Source organism: Magallana gigas, chromosome 1, assembly GCF_963853765.1.
Source record: "Magallana gigas chromosome 1, xbMagGiga1.1, whole genome shotgun sequence".
NCBI classification, from domain to species: domain Eukaryota; kingdom Metazoa; phylum Mollusca; class Bivalvia; order Ostreida; family Ostreidae; genus Magallana; species Magallana gigas.
In genome coordinates, this window is record NC_088853.1 from 16,904,321 (window position 1) to 16,925,507 (window position 21,187).

The 21,187-nt window shown below is 31.6% G+C and overlaps 2 protein-coding genes across 2 annotated transcripts; one reads left to right on the top strand and one right to left on the bottom strand.

Annotated features, from left to right (window-relative positions):
• Positions 1 to 1,931: 1,931 nt before the first annotated feature.
• On the top strand, positions 1,932 to 6,954 carry LOC117686688 (uncharacterized). The gene is made up of 4 exons (XM_066085339.1): positions 1,932 to 2,082; positions 2,505 to 2,633; positions 3,200 to 3,232; positions 6,785 to 6,954. Exons 1-4 carry the CDS (start codon positions 1,932 to 1,934, stop codon positions 6,952 to 6,954), a joined length of 483 nt encoding a protein of 160 aa, XP_065941411.1.
• A 3,624-nt stretch (positions 6,955 to 10,578) lies between these two features.
• Positions 10,579 to 20,622, bottom strand: LOC136275409 (neurocan core protein-like). Its single transcript, XM_066084425.1, has 7 exons — positions 20,270 to 20,622; positions 19,060 to 19,159; positions 14,940 to 15,119; positions 14,060 to 14,127; positions 13,835 to 13,940; positions 12,008 to 12,251; positions 10,579 to 11,833 (listed from the first exon to the last, which is right to left on the bottom strand). The coding sequence occupies exons 1-7, from the start codon at positions 20,582 to 20,584 to the stop codon at positions 11,827 to 11,829; spliced, it is 1,020 nt and encodes a 339-aa protein (XP_065940497.1). The 5' UTR covers positions 20,585 to 20,622; the 3' UTR covers positions 10,579 to 11,826.
• Between the last annotated feature and the right edge of the window lie 565 nt (positions 20,623 to 21,187).

Genomic DNA, 21,187 nt, shown 5'->3' on the forward strand with positions numbered 1-21,187 from the left:
ACGGGTAGCGCCCTGTTTCTCCATATATCATAAAATTCGGTGTTGTGCTTCTTAAATTAAGTACTGTTTTCAAAAATTTCAGATGTACACGTTCAATAATATCTAGATTTTCAAAGCCCCAAATTTCGCAGCCCTACAATAAAACTGGTAAAACAACCTTATCAAACAAATCAAATTGACAATTTACTGGTAAATTAAAATTTCTAATTTTTCTTATAACACCATACATAGCCTTTTGAGCCTGTTCACACAAATGCTTTCTTGCTTTAATAAATGAACCAGTTCTTGACAGAACGATACCCAGGTATTTGAATTCTTTAACATTTTCAATAACTTCTCCTTTATAATAAAAAAAGCTTTTTCGATGTTGGACCTTTGGAGAAAACCATTATTTTTGTTTTATTAACATTGACATTAAGTTTCCATTGAGTACAATAACTATAAAATTCGTTGAGGGCGTATACATGTACACTTAAGATAGACCTGAGGCTACGATACCGATTTTAAGTGAAGTCTTTCTCCACACGCTGGTTATAGCTTGGGGGTAATTACCTGGTTATATAAACATGTTTTTTAAATGACCACAATTTACGGACACCGGTTCATACAGTAAGTAGAAAGCCTTCGGCAAAATTTTTATTACTTTTTTTTGTTGTTGATTAATTTTTATGAAAAAAAAATTTCCGAATGCAGAGCACGCGCAAATTAGCTAAAAATTTATCTACGGTAAAAATTTCCAGATTTACGGCATGACGTGGTCCTTCATTTCCATAACTTTAAATCCTTTTTGACAGAGATTTCTTTGTGCCAAGTTTGGTTGCATCTGGCCCTGTGGGTCTGGAGGAGATGTTGAAAGAGTAAAACAAATTACGGAGAGGCGGACAAACAGACAGACATGTGACAGACAAAAAGTGATCAAAAAATCAAACTTTAAGCTCGGATGAGCTAACAACAAACCAAGGAAATCTCGTTTCGGTAAATGAAATCAATGTTAAATAAAGCTGAAAAAAATAAAATGTATTTGATAGTTTAATTTACATTTCACGTGGTGTAGGACATCTGTCGATATTAATGTGGATTAAAGTATATTAAAATTGAAATATTTAAAGTATATTAAAATTGAAATACATTCATTGGTTAAGAATGTTTATATTTTACAAAATCTAACCAAACAAAAAGCTTTTAAAAATATTTGGAGAAGTAAAATTTGGAAAACTTCTAGCAGGATTCGAACTCATGACTTACAGATTCGAAGTTAACCCTCGAACACTTTGCGCTACGCTGCTAGATGAAAATATTGGGAAAGAAACGATTCATATAATTACACTTGGTTTTATTGTTTATTTTGATAAACAATACATTACAACATAAATGTGTCCCATACCACATTAAGTTGAATCGTTATCCACATTTAGTTCTTAAAATGTTAAACGTAATCACCCTGCCCCTTCCACACCAAACGGAAAGTATGATATATATATATATATATATATATATATATATATATATATATATATATATATATATATATATATATATATATATATACTACAACTCTTTCCCTAAGAAATTGATATTTAAAATAAGAAATTCAGCTACTTAGCTCGGTATTATGCATGTTTTAAATTCCATTTTCTGTCAAAATTAGAAAAAATGAAAAAGTTATTGCCCTCTATATACCAAAGGATGGAGTGCAGGCAAAACTACAAAGATACGTTTTGCTAATTATCTTAATTGGTTAATAAGTGTGTCATAACCATAGGTTGTAATATTAAAATATGTCAGTCAACCCATAATTACAAATCCCAATGAAGTTGTCTATTTCAACCTTATAACCAAATAAATGGGTTTTTTTTCAATAAGTATAATTTACCCTTTTCATTCGTTTATACATATTAGTTATTACTAAACAAGATATTTTGCAAACTTAGATGCTGATGTTTAAACACTGGTTGTTTGTCGGTGCAGTGTTGTTATTCGGTGGTTGCTATGGACAGGTTGCGCCCTTTTACCAAGCACAGTCAGATCTGACCTCTGGGAGTTTGGTAGTAGCTGGTTCTATCGGAATTTTGTCCTTTGCAGGTCAGAATTGAGGTTTTTTTTGAAATACGAAATACTCAAGTACATTGAAATATTCTTAAATGTTATCATTTTTCTTTTATTAATATTGTAACCATATACACATTAGTATATAAAACAAGTAAGCGTTCGGGGTACAGTATTATCATACACATGATTCTACAAGGAGATGATAAAATGCATGAAATCATTAATCATTTGATAAAATTTTTGCTTTTAGATTCTATAAGGAGATAATAATACACATATAAATCTAAAAATCTATACGATTTGGTAACATTTTGCTCTACATTTGATATCGTACAAAGAAATAATTTGAGAAAAATAAAATATTTGAATAATTGTAGAACAGCAGTACATAGTTTTGTTTCCAAAAACAATAAAATGTTATTTAAAAAAAACATAAACGCGTTTGTTTTTTTTAGCTATTGCAGCTTTGGCTGCCATGACTGGTCTGCAAAACACCAGAATTCGCAACATGCCAAAAGAACCAGACATGACTTGCGAAGATAATCTTGCTGAAGAAAAAGAAAAATGCGAGGCGGAGAAAAAAGGTACATATTGCTGTTTTGAAAGGTGACAGTAAGTACTAGAAACAACATTTTACAGCATCAAGAACAAATCAAGCTAAGAAACACCTGATTTTTTTTTTATTCCTGTAGATATCGTATGATTCCATTTAATAAAACAGGACTAGTAATAATCGCTCAAAGATAGGCCGGGTATTTTATTGATATGATTCAGAAAATATAACATTGTGCATTTGTCTTATGTTCCCAGACTTTGTGACGTCATTCATTCTTCATTGTCTACTCTATTTCTTCCAAGTTTTAACAGCAGAGTTTATTTGGACATTGTCAAATATTGCTCGTATAGTTTTCCAATTTCTGCAAGATATACAAAATAAATGATAGCTGTATCAAAATAACAAATGTTTAAGTTTGGATCGAAAATCTGAAGATGAATCAGCAAGCTTTTCCCTTTATCATGTTTTCGTACGTACCCTCTCACACATATTGCTCTACTTTTAAGATCGTCACCATATATTCCTTATACAGTTGTTGGTCATGTCCTCTAAACATACGTTATCAAACTAAATATGTTCATATTTTTTCATTAGATATAAGAGATGGGGAACGAGCTGCACTTGAAAGTATGTATATTTCGGATTGTTTTGTGTTTAGAGATATTGAAATATTATTGCCTTTTTTCATTTAGATGTACATTTTAGTTCATTATTCTTTCATTTTAAGGTAGCTCGCGGGTTTACCTTCTTGTGAGAAAACCTACCCTGAAAATTTGTCCACGTGATCCATAGGTTTCAGAGTTTTATTTCTGAAATTTATTTGAGATTCGTCTGCGCGGTAATAATGTTATCGTGTTTCAAATACAGTATCATTGATAAAATTAATCAACGCAATTTCAATGAAATATATATTAAAATGCACATATTTACGAAAGACGAATAGGGCCACTTAACATTTTTTTTTCTCGTAATTACGAGAAAAAATCTCGTTATTACGAGTGAATTATCTCGTTATTACGAGTTAATTATCTCCTTATTACGAGTTAATTGTCTCGTTATTACGAATTAATTATCTCGTTATTACGAGAAAAGATCTCGTTATTACGAGTTAATTATCTCGTTATTACGAGAAAAGATCTCGTTATTACGAGTTAATTATCTCGTTATTACGAAATAATTTTCTCGTAATTACGAGAAAAGATCTCGTTATTACGAGTTAATTATCTCGTTATTACGAGAAAAGATCTATTTAAAATGGCGCGTTTCATTATTCTATTCTTTTTATGTAAAGTGTATGAACTACTGCAATGTCTATTAATATACACATACTCAGCATAATCATCGTTTAAAAGCGTACGCATAAATAGATATTAAATCGGACTAAGCAGTTTTAAAGAAATTTCAGAAGAAGTAGAAAAGCAGATTGATTAATAAATTCATTGAACTATATATCAATAATTAAAAAGGATACGTGTCATTTGTTTTCAGACTCCAAAATGTTAATATATTTAATCAATTATTTTCAATGTACATGAAGGTTGTGTATGAACATATAAAACACAAATTGGGGTAAATCCTGTATATCCATATCCATGACTAAAACTATATAGTCATTAAAGTTATCTGTAACTAATAGAATTGTGTTTTTACGCATTAACGAGAAAATATCTCGTAATAACGAGGAAATTAACTCGTAATAATGAGAAAATTAACTCGTAATAACGAGATCTTTTCTCGTAATAACGAGAAAATGATCACGTAATAACGAGATCTTTTCTCGTAATTACGAGATCTTTTCTCGTAATAACGAGAAAATTAACTCGTAATAACGAGATCTTTTCTCGTAATAACGAGATAAATAACTCGTAATAACGAGATCTTTTCTCGTAATTACGAGATCTTTTCTCGTAATAACGAGATAATTTACTCGTTATTACGAGATAAAAATATTTTTTAATGTGGCCCTTTTCGGCTTTCGTACATATTAGTCGAGAAACGCATTACAAAACTATACATCAAACTTTTAAACGATTCAGACGAAATCTATTATACTCAACACAATAACAGAGGAGATAACTGTGAATCGATTCATAAAAAATAATCAGTATGTGTTCTCGTGCAATCTTTGGCAAAACAACTTTAAAGATTTAAAAGATTTGTCAAAACCTTATATTTTCATTACGACGTTAGCCCGACGTCATCATTTCCTTACGTCTGAGGACCCAAAAAATGAAATGAATTCATTGGGAAAACTAGCTGATTAACACATTTTAGAACTTGTACATACTAATAAGACACTATTGTGAATGTTATCAAATGCACAAATGCAATTAATGTAAGGCTGTTAAGATACAGAAAATTGCTATTTTTGTTTTTATGAAACTCTGAGTCAATCAATGCCAAAACAAAAATGCCAGGCAACTACTGACATAATAAGGCCAAAAGAATTTTAAAAAATTTGATCGGTAGTTAAAATTACGGAAGCAATAATTGTAAAAAAAAAACTAAAAAAAAAAACAAAAAAAAAAACAAGTTAATGCATACGGTTCAATTAATTTACTTGTCTATTTTAAAACATGATTTTAAATGGAAGAGTTCCAATGTACATTCTTACTTTATAGAACAAAATGTGACAATGTATGTGACATCTTTTTTTTTTTAAATTTCAGCACTTGATATTATAAATGTTTGTATAAACATTAATATACTGCATTTAGGCTTTTTGAAGTATTTCCTTTTAAGCTTCTAAATATCTCATTTGTCATTAAAAAAAAAGAAGAATGTATGAGTTTATTATGACGGTCAACTCTATACGTCGATTCCTATTGTGACGTCAGCAAACCCGCGAACTACGTTAAATATTGAAATTTGATGGTTTAGACGCAGTTGATAATCCGTTCTATTACCTTCAGTGTAAGCAACACGCTTGGCAACGACACAGGATTAATCTCTGCCATTCAGTCAACTGAAATGTGACTGAAAGGTAACTGAAAGGTGACTGAATGGCATAGCTATGCCATTCAGTCACATTTCCAGACCATTCCGTTAACATTCAGTTGACTGAATGGCAGAGATTCATCCTGTGCGAGTTACACAACGAATTGTTACATGCGCATAAACTACTGTGGTTTGATCAATATTCGTTGAATACCAATTTTCGTGGATTTCGTTGTTATGTTGATCCACCAAATTAAATGTTCATTTAAGTGCAATTTCTATTAAGATTTTGTATTGATATGGTCATTGGCCTCGAATTTACGTATCCTTGAAACTGTGATGTTCACTTTAACCACGAAAATTGATACCCTTGAATATTAATGAAACCACAGTAATTGCGTACGGTTCGCCATAGATTTCACGTCAATTTTTTTTAAAAATTAAGACACTCAGTAAAATAAAATAAATAGTGCCTGTTTAGGAGCGTAAGAAATGCAATTGACACCCTGAGAAAAACAATTGTCAACCTCCGTTTCGCGTACGTTGACAATGGTTTTCTCGGGGTGTCATTTTCAACTTTTACCCTCCTAAATAGGCAATATTTATATAATAATAATATTTTTTTTATACTTGACGATCAAGTACAAACTGTAAAGTCATTTATCAATAACAATTTTGAAGCAGATATTGTATATTTAGCAACAAGAAAAGCAATCAGATTTGATAGAAAGATATATTTACATGTAAATAACTCTTTTTGTATTTTTTTTATGTTGTCTGATTATCGAATTGTATCTCTATGTCTATGAAAGAAAATAACAAATTGCGTTGCAAGTCCTCCACAAAAGAAATTAAGTTGCATTCAACAACACTCAATGGAAATGTGGGATATAGTTAATTTGATAGTGCAATGAACTGTTATTCTCTTGTAATACATTTCCGTTTGAATTGCGAACATTTCTTGCCGCAATTTTGTCCTCAGATGTCTTTAATATTTTATATTCTATTTTTTTCTCATTAAAAGTATCGTTAAAGTATCACCGTAAACCAATGAAACTATTGCTCATCGCCCCAAAAAAATATGTCAAATAAAAGTCGGTTTAAACTTCTTACAGAAAGATCGGACATATTTTTAAATGCAAATTAACTGCTATCCAATCATACATAAGGTTAACTGACTAATTGACAGAAAAACAGTTGTGTACAAAAGCATTTTCCTAACTATTCTTTTTATTGTCTCAGTATTTAGAAAAACCATACGAGGGACTTGTAAAGAATGGGTGCCATTTGCCGAACCTGACTGTATAACTTGTTTGGAATACTTTGATGACGAAATGGCTTGTAGCAGTGACGACACATGCATCTTTGCAGACGGAGTTTGTTTGTTTGACACGTCTAAAATTGATGGCTAAACTCATTGTACAAGTCCTTCGGAAAGTTTAATAATAAAATAAAGATTAAAATAAACGTGCATTTTTGTCATTAATACAAAATCTCATTTGTCACCAGTGATCTATGAAGTAGTGCCTAGAGAATCATTAGGTATTGTGAACGTTGGATTTTCAACTTAAAGGCCTCGGGCCTAATTTCTAAAATCATTGTACAGTCATTTGAACAATTAAAAACATATCTTAATAAATAGTAAAAATATAACAAAAATATGACAGGTGTATAATGTCATTTCCATATAAAAAAAGTCACGTGCCAATGCAGAATATTTAAAAATTCAATACCTTTAGTCATCAGTAGGGTCCTTTACTCTGTACACAGGGGGTTTTAGGTAGTGAGAGCGTTGATGAGATTAGGTGAAATAGAGTATGTTTATGGATAACCCTTCTATTTTATCACAGTATTATAGAGGTTAAAAAAAACGGCTGGAAATCAGTTTATCAAATAGGATTTAAAAATTGATCTACAATAAATTTTACAATATCTAATACGTAAATTTTAATTTTTCATACACATGCATGGTAAAACTTCAGTGTTTTTTTTGGATGAATTCTGTTCCTTGAGTTTTGTATTGTAAAATGAATTATGATATTAGAGTTATGAAATAATAATAACGACGATAAGCAGATACGATAAATTTTAAATATTATTTTCAATTGGTGCAACATCAGTTTTACTTATGATTAGTTAATGATTGATCTGATTTGTTAAGACGGTTGTTCCGCGTAACATCAAAGGTTTTGTTAGTAATGGCTGCTTCGGAATGCGTATCGGAAATGTGTCGTTCAGGTAAGACGATTGAGTCCAACCTATTCTTGTGTATTTGTATTTGCACGCATGCTAGTGGAACGCGTCCGACTCCCGTGTAATTTCCTGACATTTAGTGAAAAAGGTACATAATTTACGGTTTGTTTTCTTTTACTTTACTCGTACTACATGTGCTTGAGTGTTGAATCTTTTATGTTGTCATTCTTTTGGTTTGTGTTCTAGCACAAAAAAACTTTAATTATGGGATGCCTATACTACGAATTAAATCTAATGTTGGATATTTTTGCACTGTACCTATCTTTACCTCTATGTTAAGTATAAACACTTGTGCATGCCATGCCACATAGTAGATGTACCATGCATAGTTTTAGATAGTATATAGTAATGGCAGCACTAATGTAGATGAAGTAAAACGACTTTTATTTGAGAATACTTTTGTAAATTTTCGTGTAAATGATTTCATTAAAACAGATTAATAACACTTTACACATTTACTTCTCAGTCAATGTTATAAATATATTTCTTCAAATGTTAACAAATTACAATTTAAATTCAGAACGGATGAAATCAATACAACAGATTCTCTTTATTTCATTTCCTCCAGGAACAGTATACACATTAATATGTAAAGAGCCCTCCCCACCCACATGGAATTTTGAGCCGCAGAGAAAAGAACCACCACTAAGCATAGAACGCTCAGAAACTCAGCTACAGATGAGGTGGATGCTGATGATGAAGGAGCTGCAGACGTCATATTGCGTTGACTTACCACACCGGTCGCAACTTGCTGAAGTGTTTCGCTATATTGGCAGCGCTGAGAAACGGAGGATGCATTTACTTAACTTTGGATGCTTTTTTAATTCCGGTGGCCTGTTACCGACAGGATCCTACGAGAAGAGCATACCCGAGAATGGGCTAATAAAGTAGCTGTGGTGGCACGAAACACTGTGGTTTGTATATGTCAAAAGCAATCCAGCAGATTTGGAAATGTTTGACAAAATATTTCCAAGTGTATGATATCCCGTTGGAGCAGGCTGACTCAAAACTTATCAATGGTCGCCGGATGAATGCATTGGGGTTTGTTTTGGATTACACTTTGACAAGTATGATTTTAATGATTTCACTGGACATAAATCGGATTCAGGCAATGCATAGAGTTGTGTCTCTTCAAGAGATTCTCAAGAGTCAACACCATGCTCCGGTTTGTACGCCTCGTTGTATGACATTGTGAAGTACTCTCTGCCAGTATCGTCTTTGTGAAGGTGAAATAGCTTGAAAGTAAATTCACGCTGACCTTCCCTTCCTCTTCTAAAAAATGAAGCGTGATCTCAAACCAGACGTTCCTTACAAGTGAAGTCGGATTGGTGATTGGCAAAACCGCAGAGTACATTTTCTTCAAACTTCCAGATTGGTGGATGGTGTTTTGTTTTGTCGGCCCTTCCCGCTAAAAGGATTTTACTAATCCTATTAGGACATGATTTGAAGACATGAATTCCTTATCTTTCATGATGTTGATGGTGCGGAAATAAGAAGGGGGGGGGGGCTTGTAAGATGTCTATTTACACTGGCCCTTATGGACACCAAAGCAGATTTCAAATATTGGTTTCCGTTTTACGTTCGTGACTCCAGTTCCTTTGCCAGATCAGCGGAAGAAAGGTCAGAATTCATTGATTTTTTTTTCGGGAAAGCCAGTCTAAATGTACGAAACAGAAATCATAATGAAAGTAATATGAAATTATTCTAAATTTACCATACATTTTCAATCAATTACTTATTTAGTTCGTTGTTGTCTTTTTTAAATTCAGTCAAACTTGACTTGAATTTAATGGTTCAAATTTTGCTCATTTTTAGGAGAAAGAGGATTATTTGAGTTTTGTACAATAATATCTGCAGGCGGTGTCACATGTTAATAAGAAGTGGGTTACAATAGTTTTACTGCGGGGGAGGGTGGGTGATGAATGAGAAAAGTTTGTTGTGTTGCTATTTATATTTTCGAATGAGGAATGGGTTTTAAGACATGTACAAATCTGTTTGATATACAGTATAATTGGATGTGTTCGGTATGTATTTTGTAATGTAAAATTGGATGTTGTCTGTTTAACAGTTGTCGCCTGCATGTGGACATTTTCTAGCTCTCGGAAAGTCTCCTCACTGCTAGTAGCAAACCTTTCTTTTTGAGTGGATTCAGCGGGGATATTATCCATTTCATCCGACAGTAATAACTGAAGCTGCTGCTCAGCATTGTGGGTTGACAGGGGCTGGGGGGGGGGGGTTGATTGGCCTTTGTAACAAGTCATTCCGGAATACTCTGAGATTTCCATCGGTAACCAAAAAAGAAATAACATATTGCCGAGCAAACGTACGATCAGGCTGATGATAATCTATAGTCTGTACCCGTTTTGATTTATAATGAAAACATTTTACAATAGGCAGAGGGTCAACTTGTTTGTATATCGGTATGTTTGTTTACAAGTACATCGATCGCAGACTATCAATTGATACAGCCGCAATTATGACTTTGAAACAAACATAAAGGGAATACACATTGCTCTAAGGAACATTAAACTGTGTTATCATTTTTTGTTCAAAAAGAGCAAATTTTAAAGATATAAACTCATGATCGACTCGAGTTTGGTATGTGTTTAAGATCTGATAAGTTATTGATGACGCTCGTAGTATATTGGAAATTAATGACCGCAAAATCTCTTTGATCTCGGCAATAACTGTAGTAGAATATATCTTAATATCAAAAGTCCAAAGGCATGTTAATGCTTGATTGAAAAAGAATGTAGGCTTTTCCAATATTTAATTTGTAAAAAATGCATTTATCTTTAAAACTCATTATTTTCCCCTTATTTCATTGAAAATTGACAATTCAAAAAGATGATTCACAGACTGAACATTTTTCATGCAGTAAAATAAATGGTAAATACTAGTAAGAAGAAACTAAATTGTATTTAAATTGCAAACATCTGTAATTCAGTTACTTTGATAGGCCTTTCAATTACACATGACATTCAGGTGATAAATGGCAATCCGGTCAAAATTATGAGAAAATATGTCCAAATCATTTCTATTCAAACGCAAATTTTAGTTTATTATACATCAATGCCCCCTTTTTCAAAGTCATTTTAATTTTTTAAAGTATCAAGCCATTTCATCAAAATTCAAATAAAAATGGCTAACGACACGACTAATAGGGAAAACCAGTCCCTTCTTCAGGACCAAAATTTTTTTTAAAAAATTACATGAGTTAAAAACAAAGAGAACAAAATCTAAAGCTACTACTCAACTACTTAAGAAACTATAAAAAAGAACAGCTACATTATAAACATCTTTCGTTCACATTATTAAAGAAGGTGTTGATACTGCCGCCGATCGCTCTAAAGTAATAGGCGATCGGCGAATGTCAAATTTTGAAAAAAAGATATTTATAAGCAATGATATACTTTAACTAATTTTCTTTTAAAAAATGAAATAAATGATAAGCTAATTAAAATTCAAATTCCGTTTAAAATACTTGTTTGATTTTTTTTTTACACTTTTTAAGTGACTTTCAACGGAAAATAATCTTGGTAATAATTCATTCTTTAAGACCTGTTAATTTAAAAAAAGCTCAATTGGCATGACCATTTTATACTCTATTGATCTTCTTTTAAATACGAGCTCTATCATAAACTATAGAGTAGTACCCAAGTTTAAAGGTATATTCTTTGCCATTTAATATTTTATAGCTTAACAAATCATATCTTCAAATTGTATGTACACGTTTTGATAACAATATTGTGGAAAGTTTAAAACAAATACATTTACATCTAGAAGTCTACATTATGCCTGAAGGATATGCTATAAAAATATACAATAAACAATGCAATTAAATTTTCATGATAAACATAAGTTGACAAAGACAAATTATATTAATCCAAACCAGCTGAATTTAGTCTTATCCACATTTTTAAAAAGTTGTCTCCCTTTGCAAGGTCAAAAAGGGAAATAAACCAACGTTTCTTCTGCAACCAAATCTGGGCATCCTTAGATGAAATCCAAAACCAATTTATTCCTTCCTACTACGGTCTATATATAACAAAGGATAAAGATATGTCATTTAGTTCCATTGAATATGGTTAGCAGATAACTAAATGTTAAATCAATGGCATAGCGCTGATTTCTTAAAACCTTTATCGTATCCACGCAAACTAAAATAATGCATATGCAATTATTCTTTTAAAGACATTATCAATTTCTTACTGAATATCCTTTTCACACACAAAAGGGGTGCCATAACTGCAAGGCCTATCATTCCAAGTCCCGGTGCGCCCAAACATTTCTACACAGTGTTCATTGGTTCCTGCGTTATCTGGCTGGTTGCCATGCCAATTTGTAAATGTAAAATTATTTCCGCTGTCGATCCAAACGAACACTCCTTCAACCTGCTGATCACTTCCACCAATCCATACAGAAAACTTGAGGATATCTGCAGTTTCTAAATTTACTAGATACAAAACAATCAGAAAAGAAGAAAAGATTAATCGGTCATGGTTATTTATTAAAAAGAAAATGAGTAGTATGCAATTTACTGTGAAATATTGTAATATAATTATCTTTGATATATTGATATATTAAAGTTTGTGTACTACCACTATATATATATATATATATATATATATATATATATATATATATATATATATATATATATATATATATATATATATATATATATATATATATATATATATATATATATAATCAAAAAAAGAAAAAGAAAATGAACATTTACAAAGTTTCTTTTCACTAGCGCTTTCTGGATTTACATCCTTCTTTAGGTGAACGTAAATAAGTTATGAAATTGTTTTCCTTAGAAATGTTAACTATGAAGTCATGATGTGATGACAGTCTTTTCAGGGAGGGAATAAATACATGACGTCATAATACAATAAAAAGCTTTAAAGTTCGAAAAAAACTGAATTAGACAAAATATGATAATAACGACATCAATAAATTTACAAAGCCTGGCTAGAAAAAAAATAAATATATATACAGATATTCAATGTTTGTTGAGTTTTGGGGGAAATGATTTAATAAAATAGTTCTCTTTCTCAAGTCTCTTGGCTGTTGAATCGGTTTTAAGTTTATAAAATGGGAATACTTCATAATCTCCCTTAGCACATCTATCAAAATGTTCACTGCAAGGGGTGTTTCTAGTACTGGGATCATTGATCTGTTGGCGATGGACGCGCATGCGAGTGGTAAGTTGTGTTCCGGTTTGGCCGATGTAATCTTCGCCACAGTGGTTATATGTAATACAGTAAAGCAGATTTTTGGATTTACACGACATATTTTCATTAAGTAGACATAAAAAGTCTTGCCACATTTAAAAAAAATAGAATCTCCTGTCTTTAGATAAGGACACGTACCGCACCCTGAATCTCTGCATTTGGAAACAACATATATTTCTGGTGTTGAATTAAATTTTGCTCTAAATTATCCTGAAATACTAATAGATTCGGCCATAGAAGAAGCAAAGAAAATACCACATAATATACTCAAAACAACCAAAAAAAGGAAAAAGATCCATTTTTAATATATTTCAAGAAGCAAAAAAAATTTTTTCTATCATTGACCGGGATCAAGAACTTCAACAACTTATTAAAAAATATGACCTATTCCATAGCCAAAGACAACCACCAAATCTAAAGAAAAAATAAACAAGAGGAAAATTTTAATAAGTTTTGCCGATCTTTAATGTTTTATATTGTATTATGGCGTCATGGATTTATATCTTCCCCTTCCCTGAAAAGACTCTAATTACATCATGACGTCATAGTTAACGTTTCTAAGGAAAACAATTTCATAAGTTATATACGTTCATTTTTACAAAAAAAATTTTTTGATTATTTATACCGTGTGATATCACATTTCACTCTTTTTCCACAAGGCTTTTGTTTCCACATAATGTGACGGAATTGGCATATTATACTGACTCATATTTACTAAAGTCTGACAGGTATGGCATTTAATGCAGGATTTACCAAAAGGTCAACATAAATGTGGTTTTTTGACATTTTGTCATACTTGATATCCCTCTGAAATGTTGAATAACCAGAGTTTGGTGGATCCAGTTATTTTCTTGAAGTGAGTTGATCTCTGCAATGTACGCCCCCTTGGATTCACAAATTTCCTAGAAATATTGGTAAAAGGTTTAAACACGATTTTTTCGTATGCAAGGATTTTCCATTTTACACAAAGTGTAATGAAAATTAGGAATTTAAAAAAGTTCTTATTTCATTAAATACAGACCTTAGCATTCATCCACGTTTTTTTGTCTGCGAACAGGCGATATATGTGATTACCAAATTGTGCCCATCCTAATATAAAATAAAACGTCTTTTACATACATGTAGGTGTTTGTTGATTTTGCAAAATAGTCTGTTAAACTAGTTTTAATTTTTGTTTGTTTTGTTTTTTATAAGTTAGTTGTGAATTTTGCATTTTAGTCTTTTTACCCTTTCCGCCGTCCATAGTATGTTCACCAGCCGATCAAGTAACAACAATTTGTGAATAAATCAATGTAGCTAAATTGGTTTATTATTTTTGGGGTAGAGATATTTATAGCGTACTTTTAGTTCTTTTCTCGTATTTGGAAAATTTATCGCGAGTTATTATTATTTGCTTTTGTTTATTAGTATGCTGCGTCATCTTAAACTGTGAAATTATTAAAACAATTTTCGTTTATTGGTAAAATTTAACAGGTTCGTGGGGACGTAATTTCGTGTTTTCTCTTAGACCTTTCAAAGGGAACTAAAACTTTATAACATTTATCTACTAATTTGAGGATGAAGTTAATTCTTGGATTTAAGGTACCCAAGCATTCCATGGAATCTATGGACCACACAATGTATGCACCGCGAAATCTAATAACTATACAGTAGTATGTTAAGGCGAACAAATTTGAGCTTAGGGTTTAATATGGGTCTTATCTAGTAAGTTCGGAATTAGCTCAAAGTAAACCCTGAAAGTAAACTAAGGATTATGTTGGGGTTTACATTCTGTTAGGTTGGGTCTGATCGATACGATACTGTTTACGAACACAGAAGAGAGTTATTTTATTAAGAAAGTACTACCGTAACAGCAGTTTAAACTAAGTCATATAGTGTTAATTCTAAAAATAAGGTGTTACCTGGTTCCTCACACAGACTGTCGTATTTCCACTCTCCGTTCGACTGACACACAAGACGACCAGATCCAAACTTTTGGTAACCGTCAAAACAGGAGGCGTGTATCCTCCTTCGTAAACCAATGGCGTCTTCGCGATTTATTTTATCGGGATCCATTCCGTTTCGTTGTGGTATTCCACAGTCTTTAAGAAAAAACTCCAGTTTACGTTAACAGTGTCAATTGCTGAATTTCATAGACAATCCTTTACCTAAGGCATAAGTTCAGTGACTCATAACACACTTGCTAAACATTATTTTTATTTAAGTTTAAATTGTTCACAATAGGCCTAAGCAGAACATCGCTCACCTGAGCAATAAAAACATTACACTTTGTCTTAAGTCGTTAGTCTTAAGAGTATCAGTTACAAAATATAGATAACGTTGTTAAATATATGTCTTAATTTGTATATGCCTTCAAATTGTACTCAACATATTTTTAAATTTAACATTAAGCTCCCTTTGGTTTTCCAGTTTTTAAAAATAAGATCTTTTTCTATCAATTCCTCCCCATGGTGACACACCTTTCCCCTGAAAATCCTTATTTGAAAAATTAAAAAAAAAAAATACACAACCTGAGGATGCTTCAAGCTAAATTAAATTTCTCTGGCAAACTGGTTTTCGAAAAGATTATAACAAGGGTTATATATTCCAATGTTTAAATGTTGACATCCCCCCCTCCGCTATTATAGCCCTACCTTACCCCCGGGTATATTGATTTGAACACCCAAGCTATAGATTTCTTAAAGAATTTGTTTTTGAGAACAAAAATTTTGAAAGACTATTATATTTTGTAATAAAGGATGCTTCCGAACGAGTTTCAGCTTTCCTGACTGAATGGTTTTAGAGAAAAAAAAAACAATTTTTCAATAACTCCCAAGGAATTGTTTCCCTTCTTAAGAGTCATACAAATCATCAGGGTACTGCAAGTGCTGACCTGTTTTTTTTTTCTTGGCTTGACTTAATGACGGCAAGATGCTTATCTCCCAAAAAAATGAAACTATGCATTTCTCAAAGTTACATCAAAATGTGATATGCTTGGCAGTTCTTTAAATGATTTCAACTTTGTTATTTGAACAGTGATAAAGAAAACAAATATTGAAGTTGTGTAGTATGAGGTTGTAAGCATTAATTCTTTTATTATTTATTTATTATTTATTATAATTATTCATTTATTATTTATTGACATAAAGCCCAACAGAATAATTTTGTTGAAATGGAACACTGACACTTGTTGATGAGGGTGTTTAAAGAGTTTAAGAGTTTCGTTTATGAACAATTTTGTTAAAACAGTTCACCAAATTATCAAAAGAAGGTACATGTTGTACTTATTCAAAGCGCTTTACATAAAATCGGGGTATATTCGTTGGTTTCCCAGGCATGATTCACATTGGTACTTATATTCTTTACAAATGTTACGTAAAATATTTTATATTTACATTCAACTGTGCTGTACTTAATCTGTAAAGGTAGGTTGCCATTGCCATATGAAAGTAACTTTGTATCAATATTAACTAAGTCTAGCATAAATAATTGATCAAAAAGGTATCTCGATCTAGAGTTTGTACAAAGAAAAAAAAGATACTCATCCTCTCTTACACCACATAAACAAAACGGATCATTTATAATATTACGTTTACAAAGATCATAATTTAATACACAGTTGTGTCTCAGCTTTGTATGATTATGTTGGTATACCGTTTAACAAACGAAAAATAAACAGGGGGTTTCGTAACATTAGAGTATGTTTGCAAAACAAATTGATTCAGGTGGCTGTCCAGGCTTCTATATTTAGTTAATTCTACTGATTGACAGCATTACGTAAAAATGATTTGTTTTTAGTAAATCTAACCTAGACTTAGGAACATTAAAATGATCCGTGTTTCTTGTGTTGTATTGTGATATATTTTCCCGTTTGCCATGAATGAATCAAATAAATAGTCGGACAAAGTTCTCATGCTAAATTTGAACACTGTTTTCATCTTAGCGATGTAGGGTTTGGTTTGTAAAGTTCCCCACCCTATTTCTAAATAAAGCGCTTCCTTTGATTAAAAAAAAATGGCAACCCGGTCACAATTCGAGCAGCACACAATTGAACCTTTTCAGGTTCTCCTGCATCAATCACAGAACATCCATCCCATACAATTTAAGCATACGCAAGGGTAGGTTTAATAAATGAAATATATAATTGATAGAGATATTTTCAACTAATTTTAAACCTAAGTTTTTTTTAAAGTCCTAATTTGTTAGTTTCCAATATCATCATTGTATTCAGACTAGCTGAGATTTTGTAATAATGAAAGTCGTAAATGCTGATGAGTCGGGACAAACTTTTGTCTCCCTCACCTTCACTCTCGCCTTCAAAAAGTAAGTAATAAAATAGAGTTATGCTTCTTAGTAAAAAAAATGTTCTTTTTGTCCAATTAAATTTGAAAAGCCACTTTTTGGACCACTATTCTTAATTTTTTTAATCCTTATTTTAAAAACAAGTTCAATGTGAAGAATATCGTTTGAAGAGTATTAAAGCGATTTATTATCAGCAACTAATCTACACATTGATACAAGTAACATTAACAGCCGCATTATTGGCATATATCAAACATCTTATTATTCGTGTAAATGTTGACTTTTATCTCTGTTACAAACGTAGATCTAATCATGCAAACCATATAGCACTATCAATAAAGTCAAATACAAGTTGTATAAATCTAATGCTGCACTATGACGCCAGGCGACAGTGTGTAAGCTACAATTACTGCTCCCCTATGCAAAAGAAAACAGGTAGGTTGGTAAAATTGCGGGATGTTTCGCATCAGGACATTGCGCTCAAAAATAATATGTTCAGATAAAGATTTTTTTCCGAGAATTCTCGGGAGAATAATCGTTATGTTAAATATTAATTTTAATTAAACAGTACTGACACCGCTTGTTTCCTTTACATTGATATGTTTCATACTATCAGTGATAATGTATTAAACATCATCAATATCGAGTTTCACATAATTGGCAATTTTAAACCTCTTAGGGTTCATGTTTATTAATAAACTAATGGTTTGTAGACTCTCCCTACATCATGTAAACAAAAAAATGAAGTTTTTAGTGCATTTATTAAACATCAGCTGGGTACAAGCAAAAAATAAGTAAAAACTTGGTACATTTTGCGTGACATTGGGACAGTAAATGCATCTTAATATGAATCATGGCGGGAGAAACGTACGCATTGATTCAATTTCGTCGTTTTGAATTTAAATCGTTTTCAAAAGGTTCTTATGTATAAAATTTGGAAACTAGGTCAAACATTTTTTGACAAAAGTAAACGTAATATTTTAATGAACCCCTTGCAAGAAGTACTAAAACATGATTTATCAAATCATTTTTCACAAAAGAAATTGGAATAATTTAATGTAATAAATCACTTGTGCAGATGGGATTTATGTTGATCATTTTTGGAACCAGGATAAGCACATCACGTGATAAGGAAGTATATATAACGTAACAAAAAGGTTATTTGTGTTTTAAAAATATAGAAGCATTTACGAATAATAGCATTTTTCCATCAACTAAAACATTACACATTTTCAATAACATCATACGTTTAGCATCGGACAACATTCACATCCTTATTATAGCTGTCTTACATGCAACTATGTAACTCTATATGCAGATTATCTTTTTACAATTTACTGCAGAGATACAAATCTGCGGCTATACGTTATTCCAAGACTACACCCTTCTTCTTCATATCTATTTATTCAATTTTTTTGCACAACCTTCACTCAGTGAGATAGAGAATAAAAAAAAAATCAAGTTATTTTGTCATAAGACACATATTTTACGATGAGTTTGCATTCCACGCGACGTGAAAAATAAGATTTTCTTTACACATTCATAAGTAGTCCTAAAATTTCTATAAATACTGTCAGGTTTTTCCATCATAAATTTTCTAATTGTGCCATGTATTCCTTTTTTCAATTAAAAATACATGTATTGGTATTGAAAATGGAAATTAAAACCTAGGACAGACCGCATTAATGAAAAGCCTTTTTTTTCATTTAAAATTTTAACATTATGAAACTTTGAACATACCTGACAATGCGCATTTAAAATTGTTGTCCTTTGTGTATCTGTTATGCTTGCACGTCTCGTTAATTTTACAGTTTGAGATTGAACAAACCCCAGTCAGATCCTTCAAAAAAAGAAAACAAAGAACATATTCGTGATCAAGGTTTCCTTTAATTTTGTTTTATGTTATTAATTATTGCATTGACTTAAATGCATGTTCTGAGTGAATTCTATTGATACCAACAAAAGAAGTTGAGCTTTAAAGAAGGTACACGCACCTTTTTTTCTATTATTATCATATATTTTTGTTTTCCTTATTGATTGGAAGGTTTCTTTGCCATGTTGATTGTGATATAATTTGTTTAGCATAAGCGTTTACCATCAAAGCTAAACATTCTTTGTTTTGGTAAGAGCAACCTTTGCATTTTTTAAACTCATTTTGTATGGAACACACACATTATGTGACACTTTAAAAAAAATATATTTATACAGAAATTAAAACAATTCAAATAATGAAAAAAAAAATTACAAAATACACGTCTGACCCTAAATAGTTAACATTTTGCATGATTCTTGCCAGGAAAGGTATCATTAACTCTAGAAACAAAGTATCGAATTCCTGACAGGAGTTGATTTTGTCGATTGTTATCTATTCTTAAACCAACCATGTGTTACTTTGCAGGACAAGTAGTATCTAATCTTTATTGGAATTACGTACATACTCATTATAAGAATTCTCGGATTTTTCCGACAAGAGTATCTAAAAATATGATTCATATGTTGTGTAATATTTAAAGATAAAATTTATTCCATCAAACTATGTATCAATAATCAAAATATTTTGAAAACAAATTGTAAGGATCCAAGCAATATTGAACTATAGGCTCGTTCAACCAGACATTCGGCTGCCTGTTAATCTGTGACAAGCAAGAGAAAGCTTGTCGAAGATTTACGGAGACAGCCGATAAATAAATAAATTGTTCATAATATTTAAATCTGACTATTTTCAGGGTATCTAGGAATAAGTTTCCCCGACAAAACAATGTTTTAGCATACATGCCATCGAATTTATCGATTATTTTTCAGAACTAAATCTTGTCAGCGGTGATGATTTGTGCATAGCTCCAAACACTCTTTCACCTCCGGTTTGCCTGAATAACTGCATAGGAGAGTTGATTAAAATCAACTCCTAAAAAGAATACTTGCAGGTTATTTACTATTCTAGCATATTTACCTTAGGCCAATGCTCCTTTTCACTGTATACCCATCCAGCGCTGTCCACGTACTTAGTTTCCGCTGTCGTTTTATTTTCGTAATTGATTTCACAGAAATTAGCCCCTTTGAAATAGTTGACAGATTTGCATCGCGGTGTTACCAGACATTCTATCACACAGTCCAGGAAACTGAGTTCTGCGAAGGATTGAATTACTCTCCTGTCCAGTCTGTGCCCAAGCTGAAGTTTAGAAAAGCCAGACTGTAAACTGCCATAACACGGTAAAAAAGGACTGACCAGGAAGCCTAGTCTTCTGAAAATTTGTAATAGCAGCATTGTACTGCAGTTAGGAGAAACAAAACATGAGATTTTAATACGCGTTGGCAATTCCAGTTCAATTCTAAAGTTTTGGCTTTATAATTGTATTTTGTATAACATTGTGGATAAATCGATCAGTATTTTTATAGCAAAGAGCATGTTAAATAAGCAATGCAAGAACTGGAAAAAGTGACGATTTTGTTTCCATAAATATTGCAGTAGTTCAATAAAGGCGTTTAAAGAGATCAATTAGCGCTGCTCAAAAATCGTGAGACTATATATATTTAAACATAAATGTAAACTATTACTTTCAAAATTCCACAACATGCCGAACCTATTAAATCTAAACTTTCAGATATATAGTAAAAAAATCCATATCTTTTACTTCATCGATCGATTGAAGAGAGAGAGAGAGAGAGAGAGAGAGAGAGAGAGAGAGAGAGAGAGAGAGAGAGAGAGAGAGCAATGTTATTTGTCAATTGATTTAAGGTTCATGTTTAATGAATGTCAACTTCGTTTTGTATCATATATTTGTATTATGTTTTTCCAAAACATTATCCTAGAGATAGGAATAATAGTTACATCTAATTAATATGAATCCCTTTATTTTGTGAGGAAATT

Excerpts from the sequence above, each read along its gene's own strand:
- LOC117686688 (XM_066085339.1), top strand. The coding sequence starts at position 1,932 with ATGCTGATGTTTAAACACTGGTTGTTTGTCGGTGCAGTGTTGTTATTC. Across the intron at positions 2,083-2,504 it reads CGGAATTTTGTCCTTTGCAG|CTATTGCAGCTTTGGCTGCC; the intron begins GTCAGAATTGAG and ends TGTTTTTTTTAG. Across the intron at positions 3,233-6,784 it reads GGAACGAGCTGCACTTGAAA|TATTTAGAAAAACCATACGA; the intron begins GTATGTATATTT and ends TTATTGTCTCAG.
- LOC136275409 (XM_066084425.1), bottom strand. The coding sequence starts at position 20,584 with ATGCTGCTATTACAAATTTTCAGAAGACTAGGCTTCCTGGTCAGTCCT. Across the intron at positions 19,160-20,269 it reads AAAAGGAGCATTGGCCTAAG|GATCTGACTGGGGTTTGTTC; the intron begins GTAAATATGCTA and ends CTTTTTTTGAAG. Across the intron at positions 12,252-13,834 it reads ACATTTCAGAGGGATATCAA|TAAATTTAGAAACTGCAGAT; the intron begins GTATGACAAAAT and ends TTTTGTATCTAG.